General features: G+C 43.0%; 2 protein-coding genes across 7 annotated transcripts in view; one reads left to right on the top strand and one right to left on the bottom strand.

Moving 5' to 3' along the window:
• etv6 (ETS variant transcription factor 6) overlaps window positions 1-4641 on the bottom strand; it is a 33988-nt gene extending 29347 nt beyond the window's left edge. For 2 of the 3 annotated variants that reach the window (XM_037120998.1, XM_037120999.1), the window contains exon 1: window positions 2670-3146. In XM_037120998.1, coding sequence (XP_036976893.1) covers window positions 2670-2699 — 30 coding nt within the window. In that variant the 5' untranslated portion in view covers window positions 2700-3146. Of the gene's footprint in view, window positions 1-2669; window positions 3147-4620 lie in introns of those variants that run through there. The other variant, XM_037121000.1, reaches the window with a different exon arrangement.
• A 576-nt stretch (window positions 4642-5217) lies between these two features.
• Window positions 5218-19368, top strand: si:ch73-252i11.1 (uncharacterized protein LOC553517 homolog). Of its 4 annotated transcripts, XM_037120996.1 has the most exons (13): window positions 5219-6497; window positions 7468-7603; window positions 8595-9600; window positions 9691-9741; window positions 9843-9969; window positions 10700-10865; window positions 13523-13643; window positions 13731-13827; window positions 13930-14005; window positions 16053-16183; window positions 16582-16733; window positions 17532-17837; window positions 17874-19368. In XM_037120996.1, the coding sequence occupies exons 1-13, from the start codon at window positions 6220-6222 to the stop codon at window positions 18257-18259; spliced, it is 3033 nt and encodes a 1010-aa protein (XP_036976891.1). In that variant the 5' UTR covers window positions 5219-6219; the 3' UTR covers window positions 18260-19368. The 4 variants fall into 4 exon arrangements, with proteins under 4 accessions (XP_036976890.1, XP_036976891.1, XP_036976888.1 ...); XM_037120995.1 differs by having other exon boundaries at window positions 5218-6497; window positions 10703-10865; window positions 17532-19368; XM_037120993.1 differs by having other exon boundaries at window positions 5220-6497; window positions 17532-19368.
• The last annotated feature ends 1204 nt before the right edge of the window (window positions 19369-20572 follow it).

The raw sequence follows: 20572 nt of genomic DNA, 5'->3' as shown, positions 1-20572 counted from the left end.
AAGTCAGGAAAAAGAAAAACATTTCCTGGTTTCAGTTTTGCAAATGTGACGATTTGCTGCACTTCTCAGTTTTGTATGATTCTCAAATTAGGTAATTTGGGGTTTGACATGTTGGTCTGACACATGCAGTAATTCGTCACCTTCAGCGGTAGGACATTTAGAAATGGCATTTTTCAGTATATTTGTACCACTGTACAAGACTAAATAATGAATGATTTTTCAGTAAAGAATATGCATATTCTTCCATGAGAACAACAGATGTTATTGGTAGCCATCTTCAGGATACTCTGAGATTTTAGACACTCTAACTCTGCTATTGTGCAGCACACTCATTGAATGTAGGTTTTAAGTATGAGGTTTTCCAGTTTGCGGTCTTTCTCTGTTGAATGCTTTCCTTTCCTGTAAATGAGGGCAGAACACGAAGCCACTTCATTTTCTTGAGGAAATGAAGCTCAGTTTTTTTTTCTTTTTGCTTTTACTCCCACCAGTTCCACTACACTGTCACCACCCAGCCACTCGGAGACCTGCGACACTGTGTGCACCGGGAATTTCCTGGGGACGCCGAGCAATAATCTTTAAGTCTTTTATTTCCTCCCCTCAGAGGCGACAGCTTCTCTACTCTGGCTTGACAATCACTTTCTAAAAATTCAGTTTTCCGGACAGGGGCTGGGTTAGCGGTGAAGCGACAGTCAGACCAAAGCTTGTGATTAAGACGCTGCAGGAGAGGCAGAGGGATCGGCAGTGTGGGGGTGATGGGGAGTTCTTCTCACAGGGGAGCGCTGGTCGTTCTTCAGCATGCAACTGCAATCGAGCGTTGACATCAGACTCACTAATGAGAAGACATCCCTCATAAACAAAACACCGTAATACACTTGCAGTCGCTGAGCAGCTAGTACCATTTTCAGGCCAAGATTAAAGGGATATGTTGTAGTTTTTGAGGAGACAAAACTCAGAATTTTAACTTTTACAATTTGACAATTTGATAATGCAAACTCAGAAATATTTATTTTTTTCTGTAACTGAATAAACAAGCTCCCCAGAACACTATTTAAAACTAGAAAAGGTGGCAGGGTCCACCACATATAAACAAAGTCAAACAGTAAGAAGCTGTGTTGTCCTTTAAGGTCAGTTTGTTTATTCAGTCATGAAAACAAAGAGAGTTTGTTTATTTAGATTGTTTAGGCCGGAAAAACTGTCTCTGAGGATCTTTCTCTTCCAATTAAAATGTATTCCCCAAAACAACAAAGTGCTCCTTTAACATCCAAAATTTACATTTCTATAAATGTTCCAATTAGGGCTGCAACTATCATATGAATCCAGTCGATTTCGCCTGAATGCAAAATGCAAACAGTGCATCCATTATGAAAATTTTTCAGTTTTAGTTCAGACTGGGAGTCGAAGCAAGGTCCATTCTTATCATTGCTGAATTTAATCTTTCAAAATGTTCCTTTCCGTGGGGGAGCAGCTATGGATTATTTTCATTACTGATTGATGAAAGATAGATCAGACAGATTACAACATGATGACACACGCCATCATAAGCACAGATTGACTTTGGATTGTTTACACAGCCCAACCAGCAGCCAAAATATCCATTTAATAATTAAAAATTTTAAGAAGCTAGTTATTACATGTTATCTACCTTATCGCTTAAAGGTGCAGTACGCTTTTTTTGGAGGGGGGAGTAATCAGAAGAGTAAACAAACTCTCCTTGTTTTCATGAGTGACAAGCTGACCTTAAGGGACAACACCATTTCATACCGTTTCACTTTGTTTATTTTTGGTGGACCCTGCCACCTTTTCTAGCTCCAAACAGTGTTTTACTTCAAGAGCAGCTTGCTTACTCAGTTATGGAAGAAAAATGCATATTTCTCAGTTAATGTTATCAAAATTTCGGAGTTTTAAGTTCTTCTCCAAAACTACATCGTGCCCCTTTAAAATATTAAAATTCAGTTTATATTTCATTTTTGATGACACTGACTACTCGGTTGTCATAAAAATGAAAAAGTGGAAAATAAAAATGGAAATATTAAATGTTTTTCCAGGAGGTCTGGTTTAATCCCATCGCCGGAAAGCTGCAGCAAAAGCAGCGAGCTGTCACATCTGGAAGCTGGAGTGAGCACCTGCGATAACTTCACAAATCAAACCGGCGATCACAACAGCTGTCTAACCATTTTCCTGCGAGCTGATCTGTTATCAGATTGTGATCATCATTACATGTGCAACAGGGGCCGCCTTGCAGAGACTTTTTAGGGGCTCCCTGATGTGTTGTTGTGACGGCACCGACGCTGCCCACGTTTGCAGAGGTGTTGTGTGTGCGTTGTGTGTAACAACATGCTCGTCTCGCCGGTTTTGATCACTTTTCTTTAAATATATGTATATTTCCCGTGCAGTATATATAAAAAACGGTGAGTATGTCGCAGACGGTCACGACTTCTCCCCATCATCGGCGGAGTGGATGTGGAGGTGGAGGTGGGGGAAGAAAAAAAAAAAAAGCGTGGAGAAGCCGCGAGCAACAGATGACTGGCAAAACAAACGCGCCTCGACTGAACGGCGCTAACAACGACCGGGGGAGAGGTGACGTGAAGCCAAGCACACACATAGAGAGAGGCATTCCATCTTTAAGTAGAGAGAGACAGAAAAAAAAGAAATCGAGGCGAGCGTGTTACCTTGTTCGCAGCGGAGGAGGGTTCAGACATTATCTCCCGTCAACTTCGCTCCTTCTCCTTCCACTTTTCCGTTGTGCTCCTCTCTTCTCTATCTCCCGTGCGAGCACAACACAGCGGCGGGAGCAGCAGCAGCGGCACAAGAAGAAGAAGAAGAAGAAGAAAGATGAGAAGGAGAAGAAGAAGAAAAAGAAGCGTCCAGTCCCAGTGCTCGGCTTGTTGTTGTGGGAGAATAAGTTGTTTTTGTCATATAAAAGCCCGCCTGGCGTTCGTGCTCTGTGTCTATCTGCTGGCCGGCTCCATGGCCGTCGCTGCGAGAGAGAGGGGGGGGGAGAAAAAACTTCTTTTGTCTGCGTGTGTTTTCCCTTCACGGGTCGGCAGCGTGTTGGTTAATAATCCCTTCCTGGAAGCGCGAGGCTAAAAAAGAGAGCGAGAGAGTCTCTCTCTCTCTCTCTCTCTCTCTCTCTCTCTCTCTCATTGATCTGGATGTGTGTAAAACGGCGAAATGACGTGAATTCCCAGCACTGAGCCTTGCCCCCTTTTAAAGGGAAACCCGTAGCAGGAAATCAGCAGCAGGTCTCTCAGAGCACTGGCGGGCTGAAAAAAGTGCGATCGAGGCACACACACACACACACACAGACAGACAGATAGACACACACACACACACTGGTTGTCTGTGTGTTTTGTTTTTTTTAATCACAGTTTAATGCGGTTACACAATAGGCTCGACCTGCTTTTAATGAGACAGCATCAGGTGCAGTGTTAGTGCAGCTCCTTAAAGGTGACTGGCAGGGATATCAACCTGTGCAGGGACACAAGAACTCCAAATAAAGCCAATTATGTCTAAATGTAAAGACATATTTATAGTTGTTTCTTTGTTTTTTTTAAAATAATGAGTTATTAAAGGATGCCTTCACGCAAAATGAAAATTGAATCATCATCTAAATCCGAGGATATTCGGGTTAGGTTTCGTATATCAGGGCCAGGGCAACTTTGTGTTTTGCTCGTTTTTCTCACATTTTAAAAGAAGTCCCCATCTACTTCTGTTGATTGGAGGGTAGAAAAGCTGCAACACTGTTTGGCTGTGACGCTTTCTAGATGTATTTCATGGACTGCGAAGCTTCACAGCGCCTCCACCTGAAAAACCCTTCTTTCTCCATCCTCCCTTGCTCCGATGTCCCAATGTCAAATACTAAGACAAACGGACAGCGAAGCGCTGAGGGGCAGCGGCGACATTGTTGTCATGGAGACAAGATGCACACGCAGCATATTTTGTCTCTCTCAGAACACAAAGGCTTCAGTCATGATAATAATTTAGCCATGACGCGGTTGTCAAACTGAGGACAAATGACAAACCCCCATGAATATCACTCTGCAGAGCATTTTAGCCCCCTTTAGCAAACTGGTGGAGACCAAAACAGAGCTGAAAGAGCAGTGAATATTGGATTTACATTATAGGGTATTAAAAGAGCATTTATTATTAGTCAGGATTTATGGTAAACTTTACAAGCTGATGATTCAGTATGCCATGTGTTGTATTTACAGCTTGTTCTACTGCCCCCAAGTGGTCAAAGAGATGTCACTGTTGCTTTAATTGCTGCAGAATCTGCCAGTCCTTTGCACAAAGTCATTTCCATAGAAACCACTTGATTGCATTTGGTTTTCCCTTCACAGATGGCGCTCAGAGCTAACTTAACTAACCTTATGCATGATGAGTGACAGGTTAGAAGAAGAAAAAAGATGACGTGAGATCTAGTTATAAGGTTTCAGACCACAATCATCGGGGTTCTGAAACCTTATAACTAGATCGCATGTCATCTTTCAAAGAATCTCTCAAATCTCCCACAGGGCGTTTGAGATCTGGTGACTACGTGTGCTGTTCATCATTTTTTTTAAACCACACCGCGGCTCCATGTGTGCGGAAGCATACCGCCCCCCCTGCCCCATCACTTACGTGCATCTCAGATTACCGGACCACGAGGGTGCCCCATTGATTTGTGTTTAGGCATTCTGGGCCTCCGGGTCAGATCTGATGGTGAATCTTGAGAGTTTCTGGTGGGCGGCAGATTGGTGTCAGACGAGAAAGGCAAACATTTAAAAATAAATTCATTTTTTAAAAAATCCCTTCCATCGTGCGCTGTGTGTATATTCTCTTCGGAGAGAGGGTGACAGGAAGCGATGAGGCTGATGGGAAGTGCGCTGCGATTTAATGAGCGAACGCAGGCGAGGGAAGCTGAGGGATGTTGCACGTACATCCTGATGCCGCAGACTGAGACCTGCTAAATAATTGGATTTGCATGTTTTATGTTACTTCATTTCATTTCATCCATTTTTTTTTCTCTGATAAGATGTTATCACAGTGGATGGTATTAGGATGTTTTGGAGGAGGCGGGGGGGTTTCGCCTTGACCTTCAGAAAAATAATAATACGGTGAAAACAAATCCACAGAATTTAATCTCAGTTACAGCTGAATATAAAACTTGTGGCACATGGCAATCCCTGTCTTAGAGGTCATCTGTTAATAAACCTGTCTTTGGAAGGCAGGCTTCATAAAGTCTTGTATTTTGGAGCTGGAATTATTTGTGGTCGGATGACATCAGTTCGGTCCTTTGTGTGGCTGCAATGAGCCAGTCAGTCGGAGATATTCCAAGTTCGCCAGGTGTGAGAAAAAGTCTTCAGGTGTATTCAACCGTAATTTCTGCGTTTTCACAAAATCCATGGAACAGCAGGGCTTCAAGCAGGTGCGACCGACAGATCCCATTAATGGGATCACGGTAATAGGATTAAGAAAGTGGCAAATGGAATCTCACACACCTACAGTACAGAAGCAGTAATCAGATTACAGACACACTGACAGAAAGTGAGAACTGAAATGTACTGGGAGTGAAAAACTAACTTTTTCATTTCATTTTATTGTTATTATTATTTTAGGAAATTACAGCCACAATTAGGTCCCAAGAACGCTGTTTGAAAGCTAGAAAATGTGGCAGGGTCCGCCACATTTAAACAAAGTAAACTGTGTTGCCCTTTAAGGTCAGTTTGTTTATTCAGTCATGAAAACAAAGAAGGCTAGTTTGTTTTGCTTATTGAGGCACATCATGAAGATCTCCCTCTCCAGAACTACACAGTGCAACCTTTAAAATCTGATCCTCGAAGGAAAGGAAGGACGTCTCTGGTCCTGTTACATTTATTGTTAAGACATAACTATTTGTACAATTCCATGTCCACGATAGAGATCTCAAGATGGATTTGCCACACAGATGTTCCAACTACAGAGCAGAGGAGGGAAAGAAAAAGAAAAAAAAAAAGAAGAAAAAAAAAGGCAGCTCCTCTTGTCCTCATCTGAATCCAGGGCTGCATGAGGCCACGCAGCACGAGGGCGCCCCCACGCGGACAACAGCGGCGTTACACCCAACCACGTCCCGATTTCAAACAAGTTAAGTTTCGGTTTCCAATCATCAGAAACGATACCGACCTCTCTCCTTCTCATCCACCGGAGTGAGCAGGTCGCTGAGCAGTCGCAGACTCGCCGTCCTGCTCGTCGGACACCACGATGGAGTCAGTCATACTGAAGTTCATCTGCTCCAACCAGGGAGCGGTGAACACCGACTATCTGATGTTCAACCTCGGTTTAGGGGATTCGACGAGCGTGTCGGACATCCTCCGCAACACAGAGAAGTTCGCCTCCTGTTGCCCCTTCGGCCAGCCGAAGGTGGTGGCGAGGACCAGGCTGAGACTGTGCAGGGCCAGGGACTGCCCGGGGTCATGCGAGGGCCTGCACCTGTGTAAGAACTTCCTCTTCAGCGGATCCTGCCAGTTCACTCGACAGAGGTAAACAGTCGCTTCAGGTGTGAGGTCAAAGCGAGACCTGAATCAGGAAGCCCTGAAACTGGCCTGTGCGCCTGTGACTCATTAATAGTGATCTCAGTTGATGTTGTTTTTTTTAAGGGACACACCTCACCTGTCACCTGTCTCACCTGTCATAATAATTATGGTGCGTTCAGGTACTGTTAAAGACATACGCTGTTTTTTTTGTTTTTGTTTTTTTTGTTTTTTGCTTTGGCATACTTAGGGCAAACACAGACATTGTACAGCTGGCAGGCCAATTGACCACCGTGTAAAGACAATATTGCACCAGTTTATTGGGAGCTTCCAAGTTAAAATCATGGTATTTGAGGAAGTGGTTTGATATTTTTGGTGAAAACCGCGCAGGGAGTTTGCCAGAGAGTAAGCTAAAGGTGAAGCTAGCTGACTACTAAGCTAGCTGAGCTCAAAGACTGGTAGAAGCGGTTAGCTTGACCTTGTTGAAAGGTAATGGATGACACGTCATACCTGTGCTGTTTTTGGGTAATAAAGTAAAATACAAAAAACAAACAAACAAAAAAAGCATTGTAACTTCTCTGCATGTTACACAGTTTCTATTTACAGCACTATGTTTTTTAGGGAAGTGAAGGCGTCTGTTTTCTGTGTCAGTGCTAAATTAAGCTAACCAGCTGCTGATTTTAGCCACACATTTAGCATAGAAACACAGGCATTCCTATGGTTTGTTTCCATAACTGTCAGCTGGAGAGTAGTAAGACAACAACAAATGTGTCGAACATATTCATAGCTGCGTTTCACAGGTCAGGTGAAATGGTGACCTTTATCCCGGTCAGCATTTTACTGTAGACGAGTGTTGTATAAGTCAAGTAGGTTGCATTCCAGCACCTCTTTGTATATTTGATCTTGCAAGAGTTTATCATTTTTCCTGAGTATCTGTTAAGACAAACTCATGGCTGAGCGACGTGTTCTTTCACGACAGGAGAGGATGTACCTTCTCCCACGAGCTGGAGTCTGATCACAATCAGAGGGTCCTGGGGCACCATGGGCTGGAGAGTCTGAGCAGGACGGAGCTGTGTACGCTGCTGATGCAGAGCGACGACAGGCTGCTGCCACCTGTAAGTTTGACTGCATGCAGACACATCCAGAGGAGTTTTGTTTTTTTGTTTTTTTTTTAAAATCATGTTGTTTGATTGCTTGCAGAGTGGATCGGAGCTAGCATCTGTTGTGTCCGCATGAGGAACGGTACACAGATGTAGAAAAAAAAGATCACTTAAAACTAGGGTTGGGCAATATGTTGAGCATCAGCTTAACAACCGGCAATTGCTGCTATTTTGCGTGAGGGGGGGCAGAGGAGTGTAAAACATGAGTTCCCAAAAAACATCAAGAAAGGTATTATTCTTCCACCTATTTTCCATATTTCAGGTTTCTCCCCATTTAGCAAACTAAGACAAGCTTTATTGCCAACCTGGTACTTACGGTAAAACACACTGTATTCAAACGCAACAGCGACAGCATAAAAGTCACAGAAACCACCTTGGCTAGTCACTTGGAGGACTCTTGTTGTTCACTACGAGATATACAAGACCGTGGCAGCCCACAAATACTCGCTAAAAAGCAGCCACCAGTAGCAGAAATCATTCTTTGCCATTGGTAGTTTGTTTTTGAGAGAGAAAAAAAATCGATCAAAATTGTATATCGAGTTTTTTGTGAAAAATCGGAGATTCAATTTGTAGGCCATATCGCCCAGCTGTAGTTGGAAGGTTAGGTATTTTTCGTGCAAATGCAGTCTTGACTAAGTTCGTGCCTCGCTGTGTCTATAAACTTGCTGTTTCTCTCTGCTGCCTCTCCTGTTGTCTTGGTGCGTTAGCTTGCTGAATGAGAGCAGCTTTCACTTGTTCTTTTGAGGCAGACGATTAACTTGGCAAAAAAACAAACAAAAAAAAACAAAAAAACAACCAGCCTCGGAACTTCAGATCAACACAAATATGTAGCTGCATGATGTGTAATTACTATCTTAAATTAGTTGTCAATGTCACAGCTGCAATGTCTAATGTCCTTTTTCCTTGTTATTTTTATTTATTATTTATTTCTCTCTCCATTTACTAGGTGTGTCATGATTACAACAATGGAGCGGGGATGTTCGGCAATTGTCAAGCTGCTATAGGCTGCAAGAGGCTGCATATCTGCGAGAAGTACCTGAACCTTGACTGCAGCTGCCCGAGGAACCATGACTTTAATGACCAACAGCCATTAAAAATTCTGCAGGAGAAAGGGGTGCCTGACGACCTCATTCGTTCCTTGAGGTCAGTTTACGCAAACATAGTGGCTTTGAGGTACTCTGACTACAGGGCCAACCTTCAACAGCGAGGTGGTTTCCAGGGCAACAGAGGCAACAGGGGCAACGGAGGCAACAGGGGAAACCAGTACAACAGAGGCAACAGGGGCAACAGAGGCTACAGGGGCAACAGAGGCTACAGGGGCAACAGAGGAAACCAGGGCAACAGAGGCAATCGAGGCAACGGAGGAGACCAGGGCCATTGTCAACAGCAGCCGTCAACCTGTTCCAACAGTGACATCCTGCTTGATATCGACAGCTTTGATCTGTATACTGAATGTGGTCTACAGGACAGCGACTGGCAGAAGCTGAATTCCTCCACCAGTGACATCTCGGTCGCTGCCAGCGACACTGACAGCGTTGATGGTCACAACAGAAAAAGAACAAGAAGACGGAATAACCGCGGCAACAGGGGTAATAGGGGCAACCATCAACAGCCTCAGAGAGCCCTTTCCACTAATGACCTCCTTGCTGCCATCAACGCCTTAAGTGACGATGGACCAAACAAAAGCTCCAGTGTCATCTCTGCTGCCGCTGCAGCCGACATCGGTGATGCAAGCAGCGCCGACGGTCCGAAAGCCAGTCTAATGCCAAATCCAATTGAAACCTTAACATTTCACAGAGGTAGAGGTGGTAACATTGGCAGCAGGGCCAATAGGGGTAACCATCACCAGCTGCAGCGGACCCATTCCACTGGTGACATCACTGCTGCTGTCAACAACGAGGAAAAACGTGATGATGGGCCGAACAGAGGAGAAAGGCGAAGGCCTGTCAGAGGTAAACCACGCCCGCTGCAAAAGATTTTGTCAATTGTTGAAAGTGTGTGACATGTAATACAAATCAACGCTTTTTGTTTGTCTTCTTCAGATAAAACTGAGATATGCATGTTCTTCATCAAAGGACACTGTATACACGAGGGTGAGTGCCAGTGACGACACGTAATTTTGTGTTCTGTGAAGCGACCGTTAACACCAGTTTTCTTCAGGTGGCGTTAAACACGTTGTGTCATGTGTTCCCAGATCGATGCTTTAAAGCTCATGACAAGATGCCGTACAGATGGGAGGTCAGAGAGAATGACCAGTGGACCGCCATGCCTGATAGCGAGGCGATTGAGAGGGACTACTGTGATCCCTCAAAAACAAACAGGTACGCTCTGCTAACGTTCAGCAGCCGATTACCTCAGCATAAAAACTTAAAACAGGTCCAGACAGGCTGGGTACAGGGACCACCTGGAGTCTTTTTGTCAAAGCATTATGGATTATGGCTCTAGATACTTCTTTTTAATAAGATCTGGTCTACTCTGCCTCTGATCAGTAGTACTTCCTCCTACATTATCTTAGATTAGCTTACCCTAATATTTGGACCTTTAACCTAACCAACCCAACCATCAAAGGCAACCAATCAACCGAGCAGAGTTAGTCATGTCTTGGCAGTAAAAGCAGTGAGTTCCATGATGATGCGGTTGCCAGGCCAACCGAGGAGACTCTTCTCCCATAAAGCTAATTAGCTGCTAGCGTCTTTGTCATATTTATCATATAGTTGTCAGGGTGGCACCAATCTTCTTGTTTACGTTACACACTTGGTTTGTAAAAAAGAAAAAATCTGTCAGTTTGTATTTTCTCTCACTGGTACAGCATGAATTCACAGGTGAAGATCTGTGTTTCGTTCGTGTACCTGGCAGAGAATGAAACATGTTTTTATGTAATCACAGGAAATTATCTGTTTAGTTTTTTTCAAAATTAATTGCTCCGGGAAAATCCCAATATTGCTCAAATGTTGCAGCAAACAAATGTATTGGTTTAACACAACTGATTTCTGTCTTTTAAAAATGACTGTAATTGTATGAATGAATGTGTAACCATTCTTCTGTCTTTAGTAGCAGCAGCCCACTGGTGCATTTTGACACGATGACCTGTGGCCCTAACAAAGTCCGACGACTCTCCACCATTAACTCTTTGCTTGAGCCAACCTTCATCCACACCACTGAGTGGCTTTGGTACTGGGAGGATGAGTTTGGGAAGTGGAACCTGTATGCTTCATCTGTGAGTAACTATGCCTATTTTTTTTCTTTCTTTCTTTTTTTTGAGATCGTTGGGCGAAAATGTTCACGTAGTTGCATGACATCCATTAAAACATGTGGCCAATTTCCTGTAATCTTTGAAAGCAGCTCTAATTGATTTTTTGATAAGAACAGTGGATCAGATGACCATGTAATGTCTTGAAGGGTAACTTGAATTGATGAACCCACAAAGAATTATTTCCTGTACCCCTCAGCTGGAAAGATCTGTTTAGTGTTTTTTTAGCTCGGGCGTTTGTTTTTTCTCGGTTACTGTTTTTGCTCTGTGTCACAGCTCTCACCAACGTTGATTCAAAGCAGACAGACTTTCCTCAGTGAAAAACCTTAAATCCCTCTGTACGCTATCTGCTCAGCACCAAACAGTGTGCAGACAAAGTTAGCCACCAGCTAGTTAAAAACGGCTAAAAGGAGAATGAGTATTAGACATACGTTCGTCAAAGGGCACAGGAATCAGGCCATTGTAAGGCTGAGTAAGTAACAGCGTTTTCCTTGTTGAAACATTGAAACGGTTCCTTATAGATAGCCGCGGAGCAGCATGGAAATACGGCAGCAGCCAACAGTTCCATTGAAGATATGTACCCTGACAACGTGCCTCTGCGTGTGAAGTCAGTGGAGCTGATTTGGGCTAAAAATGGCCACTGTACCTTTTGTTTCAGTGATATTTTGTAGCTGCACCACAACGTTAAAATGCACTGTGACAACAACCCACTGCAGCAAACTAACTTTATTACATTTTGCACATGATAAGAAAGATGCGGCTGCTTTGCTCAGAAGTGGAATCCATGATGTGATATCGGCCGTCTGATGCAATCCTCAGCTATCTGAGCCGCGCTGGCTGTGGAGGACTCTGACAGCTGTTGTGGAAATGAGCGGTCTCAGATTCTGCCTTTTTTGAAGGAGCAGAATTGGAAAAACTCAAATCACAACATGACTGACGTTCCCACCTCATCTCTGCCACACATGGTTTAGTAAATCAGCGCTGAACTGAGGACTAGATGTTTACATAACCGTGCAAGTCTTATTTAGTTTTTTGTTTCATGTCTAGAGCAGACATTTCGTTTAGTCCCTGCTGTATTTTGATTTTTACACTGCTGCTCGTGCACATCATTTAGGTTTTAATCTTATTTTGTACGGCTCTACCGCCGCGCGATGAAATGAAAAGAGGAAGAGAGGCCTGAAGTGTGCGTCCAGCCTGTGTGGTAACATTTCAGAGGAAAGAGATTAGCAGCAGATTAGTCAGATTGAATAAACCTGAATTTGTCACGCTCATATTGGATTGATGAATTAGGAAATAAAGTTCTTAAGGCCCCTTCATGCTAGCTGATCAATTCCCTAACTTTCAAAGCTAAACCCTTCTCATGAGTTTATCTGTTGTCCTTCCAAAAAGAACATTAGCCTACTGGAAGCTACAGATTTCAGAGATCCAGAGAAGAATACAGCCTGAGAATTATAGTAAGAGACACCAAATCTCTGGTAGATCTCTGATCTCCACTAAATTATGATGAAATTTATTGACATTGATCACATTTCACTCAGAGGAAGTAGTCAGTTTTTTTCTGCTTTTTTTAGTGGCAGAAGTTCAAGCTCTCATGCACTCTGGGAAATGTCAAGTAATAATGAATTGTTACTTCTTAACTGAAGTGTGAGCAACAGCACATGTAGATTGAGATGGCCTCGAGACAAACGGCGCTTTTTTTTTTTTAATATATGTATGATGAGCAACTGGAAAATCTGAGCCGAGCACTGACTACAATTGAGCTTGTTTTCTCATGCTGTTACTGCAGTAATTATCACGGGCTGGCTACTCAGTGAGAGGCCTACAAAAGATCAATGCAATCCAAACATCACCTTTAAGGAACTTGAAGCGCGAAACGGTGAACTGCAGTTTAATGTGACAACACAATATGTTTACAGTCAATAGAATCACTGAGTACAGTTGGAAGTAAAAGTGTGTTTAATGCTGATGCTAATTTTACAACAAGTGTTCTGGGATCGTGGTGAAAGTTGTTACTCTGGATCCCTGCTAACTATAATAACAATGTATGCATTAGCTATGATAGTAAATTACTTCAGTTGTTACAAAGAGCCACAAGAAGCATCATTCAAAAGCTTCAATAGAAGCTTTGAATGTAAAAACAGTCACCAGAGACTCTGGGTGACTCCCTTCTTCCCCCCCTCCCCTCTGCTATGTTACGTTCATAAAGTAAAGTACATTTCTCCTCAAGCTCAGTCCAGCAGTTAACATCACATAACATAATCGCCTGACAATGGAGGTCACCTCAGTGAAAGTCTGCTGCAGTCAGGGTGATGAATGGAAGTTGTGACTCTGGGTGCTCATTCGTCCAGTCAGTCTGGCTCCGCACTCCTCCAGAGTTAGTCGGCTCTGAGCAGATGCAGTTGGTTTTATCCTCTAACTTCTAAAAACAGCTCCGTTAGCTATTGTGCTGAAGTCAACCGTATTTGCAGTGAACAGTAATTTGCCTGAAATTTGCATTTGCTGTATATATGTACATTTTCTGTTGGCAGTAATCTCATGGTACCATAACAACTGGCTCCTGATTGGTCACCGACCATTGCAGACTCTTCATGATCTAAAACAGACTTCTCTGTGTTGTGTGGCAGGATGGCAAACACAAAGCAGCAGACATGGACAGCGCCAAACTGGAGCAGAAGTTTCTGGACAACGACAAAGATGTGGTGGAGTTCACTGCCGGTTCACAGTCGTACTCACTGAGTTTCCAGGGTAAACAAAGATTAAGCAGTTGATCTCGTGTTCACAACTATTAGAATATGAAAGCATTATTCTACTAATGTATTGTTTTGTCTTCAGACATGATACAAATAAACAAGCAATATGGCACGAAGAAGGTTGTGAAAAGACGACCCCGGTTTGCTTCGGCGGCTGATGTTCGAGCGAGGAGAGTGAGGTACGACGTCCTGAATGTACTACGTTGATCCCACGTATTGGAAACACTTCTTCAAAGTACATCATGATAAAATAACCCTAATTTTCTGTCTGACAACACAAGGCCTCTTGGTAGAGTTAATATCGCCGCCATGCCAGATCACTGGGACAAGACACAGATCCCTCAAATAGGATTCAAGGTATCTACCGCCGCAGTTGCAGCTGACACTCATGCCCAGGATTAGAGGTTGCATGAATGTACATTCTGTTTAAGGGTTTAGCAAAGCAAGCAAGTTGGTTGGTTAGCTGCACGTTTTCTTTTTTTGTTTGTCCTGTCTGTCTGTGGGTGTGATTGTGTGACGAAAAGGGAAAAATCAACACAAAGTTTCCAATATTTCCATGCAAAGAAGACATGCAGACATTTTAACCTGTGTATCGTTGTTATCATGTAAACACCTAAATTCATGTTGGCGCTGGTCTCGCAGCCAGTGAATGTTGTTCTGCACTAACAAGAAATGAAAGTGTGTCTCTGGATTCCTTTTACCAAAAAGCCAGTAAAAGTTTATTCTTCAGGCTTCTGTCAGCCTCTAAGCTGATAAATGTGATGTCACTTAGTGGTTAATTTGCATTGTGGGTAATGTGGGCAGCAGGTTTTAACAATAACAATAAAGAACATCGGTGAGCAGTGTTTGGGGTACTTTGTTGTTGTAACAAGTAACATTACACATTAGTTCTGCATTTCGCTGTCAGATTGTTAGCTCAATAAACAGCTGAAAATGTTTTATTGCATCTGTCATTCCTATTATTAGGCTGCAGAGTTGCTGATTGTGGGTTGTAAAGAAGATCATAAAATGTACAGTTGGCTACACGCCCCTTGGACGATATAACCAGCATGTCCAATGAGTCACAAAGTCAGTTTTATCATAATTTTATTACGTACTCTAACATGTTTTCTCTGCAGATAACGCAGTAACGCAAAAAGTTGCCTTTTAATGGCAGCAATCTTGTAACGTAATGAGTTACTTTAAAAGCCCTAACACTGTCAATGAGCCACGCTGTTCAGTGAGTCCCACATACAACACAACATGTGTAGTAACTTTGCTGCTAAAGAATAGGCCCCTACAAAGAAGCTAATTCCTCCGGTTTGAGTTACGCTGGATGAAAATGAGTTGTGTTTTTCACAATAATTCAAAATGTAAAATACAGCTGGCTTCTTAATGCTGAGGCGGAGAGAAATGACAGCCACTGAGGAATGGAAAAACACTTCCGAACCCTGACCAGGACACAAAGTGTAAAGCGCCTGAATCCTGGCTGACGTCATGCACCTGCACTTCCAGACGAGCTTGAGCTACCTGTGGTCAAAAGAATTTACGGCCGGTTTTGTCACATACTGATGTTCCGCTGTAATTAAAGCAAAAGATGCGGTTGCAACACTTGTCGGCTGAGGCGGTTCCTTTGTGTGGAGCGTCCAATGAGATGCTTTGCAGCTAAAAACTGTTTGGTTTGCTTTGGAAAACTGGCTTGTCATGCATTCAACCTTCAGAGAAGTTTAGTGGGTTTAGCACGTACAGCAAAGAGTCACATGCTGGCTTCTTTCAGTTGCTGGTAGAGGCTAAAAGCTAAAGCCCACTGGTCAATACCTTTTTTCTTTTAGCAATAACCCCTTAAACCTGTGGCAAAGATAAGTAATGTAGGTAGGTAGCAGTACATTTTATTGTCCAAGATGACATCTGTGCAGTGCAACAATAAACTTCACCGGGAATTTAAAGGAGAAACAAAATTCTTTGTGATTTTTTCCCTTTTTCCCATTTATAGATTCTTCTGCATGTAAAAGATCTTGAAACTCAAAAGGCCCAAAGTCAGTGCCAACAGGAGCTCCTCTCTCCCACAGAAAAACACTGCTCCCACCTTTAATTCTTTGACCTCTTGACCTTTTTCGTGTTGGATAGCTATATTCATGATAAAAGTGAAGCTAACTGGAAGCTCTACCAAAAACAGAGCAAAAAGAGTAAATATTTGGCGAAGATTCGGCACATGGCCAGAAATAGAACCTCAAATAAGTGATAAAAGTTGCTGCTGTCTGTCGGTTGTGTCATTTGAAAGGCGATAATACGTCACAGTCTCGTGCGGATGTTTGCAGCAGCTGAGAAATCAGTTACTGCAGGGAATCGTGTCGGAAAGTCGCAGGACTAACATTTTCTGCAATGGTAAAAGCGACATCTTCTCTCTCTGCTGTGTGTTTTCCAGCGTGTCTCCCTCCAGAGCTCCTCAGATGAGTTTAAGGAGATCAAGGCTGTTTTCTGCAAAACCATGACGGGATTTGACATTGTTGGAATCGAGAGGATTCAGAACAAAACTCTCTGGGACAGCTTTCAGCTGTACGTATGTCATAAGTCATGGCATCTGTCTGGCATATAATGTTTTACCCATCTGACTGGTTGCATGTTCAGTGTCTTCTTGGCTCTGTTATTATTATGTCTACTCAGAATATGTAGACCTTTAAACAACACATAATCTTTCTCCTTTTTAAAAATGTAAATTGAAAAATCTGTAATATGATCTGTTGCTGAGGGATTGGGTCGTGACAGCACGTAGCTCACGGTGGCTAATGTTAGCTAGTAGCAGAAAAGTTCAGAGAGAGATTACAGTCAAACTGGGTCTTTTGCAACATTTTACAACTGACAAAAGTTACAGTCTCACTTCCTGTTGGCACATGATCCTAAGTGTTTCAGCTCCACTTAAGTTGTCTCATTCTTTTTTGCAAAAAAAAAAAAAGGAAGAAAATGCAGATGAAGGACAAGAACGGCGGGCGCCATGTGACAGAGAAGCAACTCTTCCACGGCACCGACAACCAATACGTGGACGCCATCTGCCAGGACAACATCGACTGGAGACTCTGCGGAACCCACGGGACTGCTTACGGCAAAGGTGAGCTGGAGAGCTGTTTGAGAACAAAAGATGTGAGGTTGTTTTATCGTATCAAAAAAGGAAAGATAACTACACACATTTAAAGTTCAGCCAAAAAAGCCTCTGCACATGGGACACCCGCTCTACCAACTGAGCTGAACGGTGCCCCCGAAAAAACTTTTTTTTTAACTTTTTTTTTTAAGCTGTTCATTAGTATTGCTTGAGAGGGATTTGATCCAGTATAGACTCATTGGTCGTAGCTTCTCCCAAGACGATGCATCTCAGTTGTCTCAGGGGTGCTCCAAAGCCCCCCCAAAAAATACACAGCAAAAACGACAGCCGTGCTGACGCAAATGGGTTCATTGAACAATATATCAATGTCATTTTTTTAAAGGCTGCAAAAAATGACGTCATTTTCTTTCTCTTTTTTTTAATACCAGATTTCTACATGTTCTGATACTTATTTTTATCCACAGTCATTATATCCACATACTGATCATTGTTTTTCAAAAATCCCATTGTTTGTGTGTGAAAGTATCAAAGTAAGTCAACAGTTTTCCAATATTGGTGCAGTAATGTTTCAGATGTATTAAAACAATGTGTCTACATAAAAATGTTTGATATGATGCTTGTGAAACATATATATTTTCAGCGTTTTCTGACATTTTAGACCCGAGCATATGTTTTTTTTTAATTCAAGAAAAATAATTTGCAGATTAATCTATAATGAAATGCTCCTTATGTGCAGCCCTTAGCACCTCTCCACACACAGCGTAATGGCATTTTAAATTTTAACCATCTGTCTGTGTCCCAACCCAGGTAGTTATTTTGCCCGGGATGCCAAGTACTCCCACAGCTACACCAGTGGCTCTGATGTCAGATCCATGTTCGTCGCGCGGCTGCTGGTGGGACACTACACCAAGGGCTCCTCCAGCTACGTCCGGCCTCCTCCTAAGGACAGCGGGGACCGCTATGACAGCTGCGTGGATGACGTTCTGAATCCCTCCATCTATGTTGTTTTTGAGATGCAGCAGATCTACCCCGAGTACCTGCTGCAGTACACGACCACGCACCCGCTTGCTGATATTTACGGTGCTGCGTCTGCACCAGCACCGAAACCGGCACCAGCACCGAAACCGGCACCAGCTCCGAAACCGGCACCAGCTCCGAAACCAGCACCAGCTCTGAAACCCACTGTTTCTGTTCATCAACCCAGCACATCCTCATACCGACCCAGCATGTCCTCATATCAACCCAACACATCCTTATATCAACCCAGCACATCCTTATATCAACCCAGCACATCCACATACCGAGCCAGCACATCCTCATATCAACCCAGCACATCCACATACCGAGCCAGCACATCCTCATATCAACCCAGCACATCCACATACCGAGCCAGCACATCCTCATATCAACCCAGCACACCCTCATATCAATCCAGGGCACAAGATTTCTCAAATCAGTACCAAAGCTTCCGGTCTTCTTCCACACCTTCCTCACCAACCCCGAAAGCAGATAAATCGTCCTGTGTCATTGCTTAGGGTCAGAGCTGAAGTGAGGGGCAGTCTTTATTTTTCTTTTAATGGATAATGACATATAAAGATGCTCAGTGGCCCTTCTGCAGAATGTTTTGGGTAACTTTGGCGAATAAATGATTGTTACTTAGTATATTCAAAGTGTATTCAATGAGTAGAGTGGCTGTCAGGCAGCACATGGCGAGTGAAAGACAACATGACACGAAATATTCTTAATCACAGAAATGAAAATAGCCAAGTAGGCGTTCACAATCGCCCAGTTTTCACCCAAGTGTAACACAAATTTTGGAAAGAAATTTCCAGAGAAATGTAAAAGAAAATGGCAATGAATGTTTTTTTTTTAATCCCACTACTGCCGTGGGAATATTAAGCGATGAGTAATGGAGACAGACAGCATTACCGAAGAAGCGAGAGCAAAACACGATGCAGGAATGACACTGCTGTTTGTTTCATTGGTGTTTCCAGTGCAGAAGCTTCAGTCGATGTTATGACTTGTGCATCTGCTGACATACCTCTTTGTCACATTTTGCTGTAATCAGTACACCAACTGCGTTCACCACTACACAACTTTCTTTTTCTTTCTTTCTTTCTTTGTTTCTTTCAAGAATTTCAAGAGTTTCTAATGCACACTTTTTTTTTTAAAGTACACAAATGAAAAAATTGTGTAATAACCTGTTCACGGAAGTGCACTTAAAGTGGGTGGTTTGTGGTAATCAACACAAATGCATGTGAAATCAGTTTGTTTAGAAGTTTGCTCAGCAAAAAAGTTATGCCTATTACATTTAAATACTCATACTCAATGGGGGAATGTTATTCATCATCATATTTAGATATTTATTTTTTCACCCTCCCTAACAAGTGGAGGGCGACGAACTCCTGTGTCCAAAAATAGGGTGTAAAATGAATATCTTTATTGAGAGGATGTAAGTGAGATTTTGTGTTTACGGTTATTGATTCTATAAAGCACCACTTGCAGATTTGGTGTTGAGTGATTCCTTTGCTTAATATTCCACCGGCACTAATAGTCCTTCCATTTTGCAAAGCGTTGTACTGTTTGCAAACACTATTGATCCTGTGCATTGAAAATAAACACTATCCTCTTGCTCACTGTTAAACTCTGTGTTATTCTCCAGTTTGTGTTATACGGCCCTGTTTGTTACCGCTGGAGCTGCAGCTCTCTGTCTTCCTCCGGCTGTCTCATAAGTGAATTGAAAGCGCCACCAGCGGTCGGGTCGGGCCTCTTAGTGAAATGAGGCAGGACATGAAAAATGATCAATATGGCTGCCGGTGCTTCCTGCGACATTAGACATTAGGCTGCAAATCTCCCCCCCCCCACACACACACACCAGCAACCGCCTCCTGTTGTGTTTCCTGACAAACTGCAGCATAAATGTGAATGTTTGCATTTTAAGATGAGATTTGACTCTACTCACACTTTTTTTTTTTTTTTATTAAATCACTTCACACGCAAAACATTCCACTGATTTACACAAAGGGGGACGCTGATTCTCACGAGATCTGCGATTACTTATGTTGCATCTCTTCGATGTTGGGACTTGCAATGATTTACAGCACGATTATGAAGACGTGAATTGGTTCTGAATGATAAGACATTGCTCCATCTTGTGTTGAGATGTATACATACAACCTACTCTAGACGAAAACCATGGGGATTCCTTGTGAAATGTGACAGGAAGAGGCATGCAGCAGGAGGAGTGAGGGGCGTCAGTTGGCGCCTGAGTGGAGTTTAAGGTGGGTCAGTGCTGGGTTCAGACCCGGCAAGAAAACCACCTGTGCACTGTGTTCCCTGGTGTTAAACTGAACTCTGGCTGCATCCGGTCCTGCTAGCCTGGTTCTGGAGCCCGTTCCAGCACCGCTCACTGCCGGCATTGTACTGAATTTAGAAAAGCCTTTTCAAAAACCTGATCCCAGCTTGTTTCATCAGGTGTTTGTACTTTATGCAATCTGGTGTCCTTTGAAAATTAGTGTGTTGTTATTTGAGATTTGTTACTGATCACCTAATATGACGCAAGAACTGGATTCTTGGTCAGACTGTCCTCGAGCAAGGACCTTCAACCCCAAACTGCTTCACTGCTCAGCGGCTGGCACATCAGGCTATTTTACTGGGCAGCTTCCAGGTGTGGATGCGTCACTGTGTGAATGTGATCAGGGTCGCTCTCAGTGAAACTCTCCTGGATTAAATGAGAACAATTACTTCCCGTTGGTCTAGCTGTGCAGAAAAACAAAAAAAAAACCCAGCCCTGATGGTATAGTAGATCAGCGAAAGACAATTCCCAGGGAGAAAATGGATTGGGTTGC

Source organism: Acanthopagrus latus, chromosome 14 (assembly GCF_904848185.1).
Source record: "Acanthopagrus latus isolate v.2019 chromosome 14, fAcaLat1.1, whole genome shotgun sequence".
Taxonomy (NCBI): domain Eukaryota; kingdom Metazoa; phylum Chordata; class Actinopteri; order Spariformes; family Sparidae; genus Acanthopagrus; species Acanthopagrus latus.
Note: the sequence above shows the minus strand (reverse complement) of the source record. Positions and strands in the feature narration are given on the sequence as shown.

Excerpts from the sequence above, each read along its gene's own strand:
- si:ch73-252i11.1 (XM_037120993.1), top strand. The coding sequence starts at position 6,220 with ATGGAGTCAGTCATACTGAAGTTCATCTGCTCCAACCAGGGAGCGGTG. Across the intron at positions 6,498-7,467 it reads TGCCAGTTCACTCGACAGAG|GAGAGGATGTACCTTCTCCC; the intron begins GTAAACAGTCGC and ends CTTTCACGACAG. Across the intron at positions 9,742-9,842 it reads AGGACACTGTATACACGAGG|ATCGATGCTTTAAAGCTCAT; the intron begins GTGAGTGCCAGT and ends ATGTGTTCCCAG.